This window comes from Pygoscelis adeliae, unplaced genomic scaffold (assembly GCF_000699105.1).
Source record: "Pygoscelis adeliae isolate BGI_AS28 unplaced genomic scaffold, ASM69910v1 Scaffold66, whole genome shotgun sequence".
In the NCBI taxonomy this organism is placed as follows: Eukaryota; Metazoa; Chordata; class Aves; order Sphenisciformes; family Spheniscidae; genus Pygoscelis; species Pygoscelis adeliae.
The window spans coordinates 11,642,299-11,649,077 of record NW_008825167.1 but is presented as its reverse complement, the minus strand read 5'-3'; the positions used below and the strand labels follow the sequence as shown (position 1 = coordinate 11,649,077).

The 6,779-nt window shown below is 42.4% G+C and overlaps 1 protein-coding gene across 1 annotated transcript in view; it reads right to left on the bottom strand.

Annotated features, from left to right (window-relative positions):
• Window positions 1-248: 248 nt before the first annotated feature.
• Window positions 249-6,779, bottom strand: part of STX18 (syntaxin 18) — a 32,948-nt gene continuing 26,417 nt past the window's right edge. Inside the window, exons 8-11 of the mRNA XM_009328895.1 lie at window positions 3,759-3,817; window positions 2,852-2,921; window positions 2,210-2,290; window positions 249-547 (exon numbers count right to left, since the gene is read on the bottom strand). Coding sequence (XP_009327170.1) covers window positions 452-547; window positions 2,210-2,290; window positions 2,852-2,921; window positions 3,759-3,817 — 306 coding nt within the window. The 3' untranslated portion in view covers window positions 249-451. The remainder of the gene's footprint in view (window positions 548-2,209; window positions 2,291-2,851; window positions 2,922-3,758; window positions 3,818-6,779) is intronic.

Below are 6,779 nucleotides of genomic sequence, written 5' to 3'. Positions count from 1 at the left end.
GTGTCCTGAAGTGGTATGATTAAATAAAAGCCTGAGAGAGCGTAGACGCTTTTGCGCAGGAAGAGTTTTCTCTTGATCTGCTCTGCACACTGGGAGCTGGACTTTAAACATCACAGATGCGCGGGTGACACTGATAAAACCATTATCGTTTTTTTCCTTCTTCTGTTAGCTGTGCTCCAGCTTGTAGCTTTCTTACCAGCTCTTTCAAAGGTTTCTATGTTCTTCGCAGGATCAGGTGTGGTTTTACGTTCGATAAAGGGATTTAAAATGAATGCTAGCCGCTCCCTCTGCACTAATGGATATATACACATGCTTATTCATTGGGAAATACTTCCATCATAGCGGTATGAAAAAATGCATAAAATACAGCGGTATGCCATATACCCCACTCCATTGAAAAAAAAGTCAAAAGTTTTACAGACAAAGCATGTAGACAATACTATATTTCTAATTAATTATCATACCAGTCCAGGAAAAGCAAGGAAAACGAACACATCACAAGGAAGAATAGGATCCATACTCTAAATCCAGCATTGTTTTTGATTGCCTGTGGGGAAAAGGTTATCTCCATTACCATCACCAGTACACACGCAGTAGAATTTCAACAGTGGCAACCCGAGATGACCATTAGTGGCTTCGCTCTTCCCTCCCATAAGAGAAAGAACAAAACTTGCCTTTAATTTCAGGTGAATAAAAGCCAGGTTGGCTTATCTCTTTAGACTTATCACACTAAAGTTTCTCTCAAAAATCTTAAAATTGGTCATTTAAAAAAAACAAAACACAACAAAAAAACCCCTAAGATCCCACACAGTGGAAATATACCCCAAACATTAGGAACGACATCAAAATGTACATGCTTCAAGGTTACTTTTAAGTTCCAAAAGTGAAATTCTGTGATTAGAAATAATCAGGCCTTCATCATTCTAATAAACATCTGACTAAAAGAAAACCAACCAACCCAAAACCTGACAACTATTGCTGGAGGTTGATTTCGCACTGTCAATCACTTACTTCAGTCTCAGAACAAGTAGAGCAAGGAGCAGGTACTGCCGGTCTGTTTCTTGGATTCTCCTTCCCAAAACAGACCGGCAGGTAGCAGGGGACCTGTTTCTCTCTCTCATTTTTCAGATTTACACATGGAATAGGGTTTTTTTATGCAATGCAAACGTTAATGTGAGTGACGAAGGTTTGTATTTATCACCTTTTTCTACTGTTTCTCATTGTGGTTTAGGAATCTTAGTTCTACCTACAAATGTGAAAAATTAAGCAAAAATAACTTCAGTTCATGCCATGCTGCTGAATACTGATCTCTAACTATGAACACCGGGACAGTCGGCTGACATCCCTGTACCCTCCCCAGGCGTCCTATCTAAAGCGCTTAAGAATCCCAATTTAAAGGCATAGTTACTGTATGCTAAATATTAGTACTTCTATTGATTTAATTCTTTAAGACACCAAACGTCTTCCCCACCATGTGCCATACCACCATGCCTGTTGGACAGCTACTGAAAAGAACACTCCAGATATTCTACTCTACTTGAAGAAATGTGGGAGTAAGTTCCAAATCAGAAATTTGGAGTCCCTAAGTTACGCTTGCTCATGTGCGTTTGATGCACTTTTCAGGAGAGCTGAGCAGTAGATAACTCATCCTCCTTGAGTTACACATTCTGTGTGCTTTCAGGAGGGAGAAAAAAAAAGAACTGAGCCATTTCCTCAGTGGCCTAATTTAGGAACTCTGTTTTTACTGAAATCTCCATTCCTGAAAGAAAACATCCTTGCATTCTAATTAGTAAGACAATGGGATAGACTTGTTTACTGGGAGCATGTGAGATGCGTTCAGCATGGTAAAGAGACTCTTCTGCTAATGCTCAGCATTTAACTCGTTTCAACAATTTCAGCACCATCTTTCATTCTTAGTCTGCAATTCCACCCCCCCTTTTCTTTAAATAAACTTCACAGGTGCTTAAACAAAAACCAGGTGAGGCCAAGTAGATTTCTGCAGACCTGTATAGCTATTCAAATCACAGTTAGCGAGACAAGCATTGCGAACTCTTAAGAACCTTAACATTCCAGAATCATGCCCTGACACCCCAACACAGCTGCACCTGTACCCTGGGTGAGCTCGTACGTGCTGTTGAAAGCAACACTTGGGCAAAACTGAAAGTTAAGAGAAACAAGTTGAGTTTAAAACACAACTTAGAGACATTACCTCTCTTATGTCTTCGTTGCCTTCTTTGATATTCTCTGTTGCACCCACAACTAGTTGATGGATATTGTCAATATCCGTCTCCTGTTAAAAAAAAAATAATTGAGAAACAGTGATAAATTTTAGGAAAAAAAACACTTCTAAGGATTTGGAGAACAAGCAGAACTCATAAAACCTAGTATTATTAACATCTTCGTTTCAATGATGCAAAGGTATAGAGGAAATTAAGTTGCCATTTTTTTACCTGTGATTTTATGAGCCTGAACAGAGACCGCCAAGATCAAGAGCAAGTTTCCCATTTATCTAGAATCAAATTTAATCTAATTTTTGCCAGCTCTTTTGGAAGAGGTGCCACCATTTACAGAAAAGATGCTATTAAATAACACATTTAACAGGACACCAGTTCTGAGGCAGAGGCATCATTCTAACACGTTGCATCTTCCATTCCCAGTACGTACTAATAAGTAGCCAACAGTAAATAAATGGATTTTGCATTTGAAAAACAAACAGAAAAATCTTTTCCATCGCATTTGTGTCAAAGATTGATTAATCTTAACGTTTGCAGCTTGCATGCAACCAAGACCAAAACACCCCCAAGAAAATCTTCAAGCTGTATTTGCTGCTGTAGTATGAAATTATACTAACCTGTTGCAAGACTTTTTCAGTGAATATCTCTTGTAATCTGGAGATTTCCACCACTTTTCCTTCAATTTGTCTTGGCAAAGAACGGAAAGACTCCATTAGAAACTAGTGCAAACATTTCTTGCTCCTGCAGATTGAGATTCTCCAGCCCGGTAAGCGGGCTATTCAAAGGGCCCGGCTATTCTGTCAGCCGCCTGTTACGCAGCAGTAGGCTGTGACTAGTGCTCTGCCAGTTCGCGGTGGGAAGACGACCAGCCCACAGTGGAGCTCTGGAAGGGCACCACCCGGAAGTTCCCGGCTAGCGGCCTTCACTGCGAGGGCCTTGTATATCTTCCTTCTTTATCTAATACAACAAAATCCACGGTGGACCCTAAGTACTTAATTCTGACTTGTCCTTTTTATATGCTACTGTGAAGTGCGGAATTCACCTTGCCTAGTACTAATAATCCAAAAGTAAAGTTCTAGCTTGAGTTAGCCACTCAGGTTTTCTGCACAAGAAGCGGAGAGCAGACGGCACCGCCGCGCTGCCATAAAGACAGGCAGGTGTCTGCACGGGGGTCAGCGATGGCACCTCCCCTACTGCCATCTGTGTATGCAGCGGACAACGCGGCATGAATGGAAAACTTCATTTTTAAAACTTAGGTAAGTGAGATAGAACGTAAACCTTCCAAATTTGACCAGTACTATTTTGGATAGTTTGTGGGTCACTCAGAACCATTCTTTACACTGTGGGACAGCACAGCGTGTAAACTCATACAGTTCGTTTCCTGGGCGCTCCTATTTCGTCCCTCCTTCTACCACACCGCAATTCACGCAGCCGGCTGTCCTGCAGCAAATTGACTCTGTGTGGGTGTTGTCCGGTTATGGGACCAGCATGCACAGCAGTCTGTCAAGTAACGGAGAATCGTACCTGACTTCATCGAAGAGATTATTCATTTCACCAACGAGTCTCTGGTTCTCCTGTTCAAACTGGAAGAAGGAAATCACACACATGAGTTCACACGCTCAGACCCAGGGCACTTTCTTCAACCCCCACCCCGATCAACCAACTTCCACCCTTCCCTGCAAGCTATTTACAGTGCGTCCCAACTGAAAAGATCTTCAAGAATTACTAATACTGGCCTAAGTGAACAATCTGAATCTGCTTATTTGTAACCAGTCACTGTAATGCTTGTCATTTTCTTCCCATAAATGAAACAAACCCCAAAGTAACTTGAAGATTTTGCTCAAGTTACTTTGCAGTAAGGAAAAATATAGTCGATGAAACCGTCCTTTTTTGTTATTTTAGAAATTTGAGTGGGGAAAGCTTTCAGGCTTGTGAAAGCACGCGATTCTCTTCATGACATCTCTGCATTATCATTCACATTACTCATGTACTCCTGTACATCATTCACATTACTGCCCATGGCATGAAGTTTGCTACAATATGAAGTATTTTGACATCTAGTACTTCATACTTTACAAACGCATTGGCTTTAGTTATTCCAGCAGACCTCTTTCATTTAAAACTCATGAGTAATTGGTGAAACACTTAAATACACTTTTAGCACTACATTTTTCAAATACAAGCATAAATAGAAGTCTATACAGGAAAATAAGGTTTGACTTTGTAGATGTACTTGACTGTCAGATCACTTGGGATTCATTACAGAACAAGTGAACGCGATGATTTGCTGAAACAAAATCTGCACAGCCAAAATACAGCTGAGAAAGGTATCCCATGTGGTAGCGGAGTTTGTTGGAAACCACGTCATAAGGACTGTGTTTTAGAAAGAACCTGTTAGGACATACTGAGCTGGGATTTTCAAGGTGCCTGGATGACTTCGATCCTGCAGTCTGGCAGCCAGCTCCAGACAGTTAAAAGCCCGAGGGGGGCCTGCAGCGTGCCGCTCCCTGCCCCACAGCCACTCGGACCTCTGGGACCTGGGCAGTACGCTCTCGGGAGCGCTGTGGCCTGCCCCAGCCGGAAGGCTCCTGCCATCAGGGACAGCAGAGCCCCTCGTATCGGAAGGGTCACGGGTCCCATTTTGGGGGAGGGAGGGTAAGCGTATTCAGGGTATTCTGCCAATTAATTCTACACGGCCAAAGCCTCGGTAACAACTGGAGCTTTGCGGTATGGACACAACTGACTAGATCTTTGCACTTCTCTCACAAAGCTGGGAAAGACCTGGTCTGTGCGGTTATACAGAAATAGCACACGGGATATACATTTCTACTGAAAACATTACCTGCTACGTGCCCCTGACAAACCTGGGTGATGCACACTGCAGTGCGAATACCAGAAAATGGGATTCAGAATGCAAAGAATTTCACACGGGAGCTGTGCAAGACAGCAAGCCCTGTTCTAGTTCTGTTAATCTCCTTATTTTGAACTAGCCTACGTAACACACTGGGATTTTGGCATAAATTCAATCACGTTACAATTTCATTAGCAGTAAAAGTGCAGCAGTCCTCTCAGCCACCTTGCAAGGTCTCATTATCCTTTTTAAGATAGAGCAGTGTGTTGTCAAAGATAAAAACGCCAACAGAGCAGCACTGCTTACAGGTCAGACCTGGTTTTTAGTCAGTGCAAGAGGAATTGCTTGCTGAGCAAATGCCCGACGCTTAAGCTGGCAAGAAAAGGACGTGCTGCCCAGAGAAGAGAGTAAGTGTTTGAAAACAACGATCATCTTGTGCAAAAAAGCAAAAGAAGGAAGGAGGGGGAAAAAGGCTGAATCACAGAGAATTATGGTAACAGCGAGGGTCGTGTTACATCAGTGAAAGGCAAATGGGTGTTCTGCTTTTAGAGCAGTGCTACTCAAATAGCTGAAAATGAAGCACTTAGTGTTTTAAAGTAGTTTAAACAACAACGCAGTTCATCATTAAGATGCGACATGAAAATTAGTGGCTATAATATGACATACAGTTCATCTGACCCATAGCTTCTTTCACAGAGCCAGTCTGTAGGAGTACGTAAATTTAACATTATTATATTGCTACGTTTGGTGATGACCTTTGGCTCACCACTGCGACCCCCACCCTGCCCCAATCATGCCACCAGCGTCCTTATCCCAGGTGTTTTAAGATCTTCCCTTTACAGCTTAAGCAACCCCTCGCACGCATTGCTTCAGATGCTGATGTATGCAACCCTTGAAATGATCCAGGATGTTCCAGTTGAAAATTCTGCTGTATCAAGTGCTTTCATAATACTAACGCAGAGAAGAAATAAAGTGTGTATACTGCTTAGGGTGCAGTGAAAAAGATCTAATGCAGCCACCGAGGAATTTGTCCTGCTCCTCTCTCTCCCCACATACAGAGTCCTAAGCAAGCGCTGCTGCTAGTCCAATTTCACGGCATGACACTTCAGCTCACCAACCACCTTTTCCACCTGAGTCTTCTGGTAGGTTAGTAAACTGAATCCCACCACAGGACCAGATAGGGCTGGCTTAAGGGAGAGTGGATAGCAGGAGCTGAGCAAGACTTCTTGCTTTTCTGCGTTGCTCTGTGGCAGTGCAGAAAACGAGAAGAGGCAAGCCACCTTTCTTACCCTTCACCTTCATTCCGTCCTTCTCACACCCCACACCATCGCCACTGTCGCCCACACTTCGTGCTGTAACATTTTTCATCTTGCTTCAGGCCCATCAGGACCTCAGAGAAATAGTACCTGATTCTCTGCCAACAGCAAATTAAATGTCAACCTGCATGACTTAGAGGGAAACGGTTACTGTGTTAGAAATCAGAAATGTGTAGGTTTAATCTGGCAGAAGTGAGTGTGAAATGACAGGTATGTTTAAAGAAGGGTAACAGCGAATCTCATAGAAAAAGGTTTAGTCTTCTGACATAGGCAATTTATGTCATGAAGAATAATGAAAAAAATTGTTTTTTCTTTCTTTTAAAATATGAATTTCTTTTTGTACTAGAGGTTCACCATCTACCTGATTGGCAAGAACAG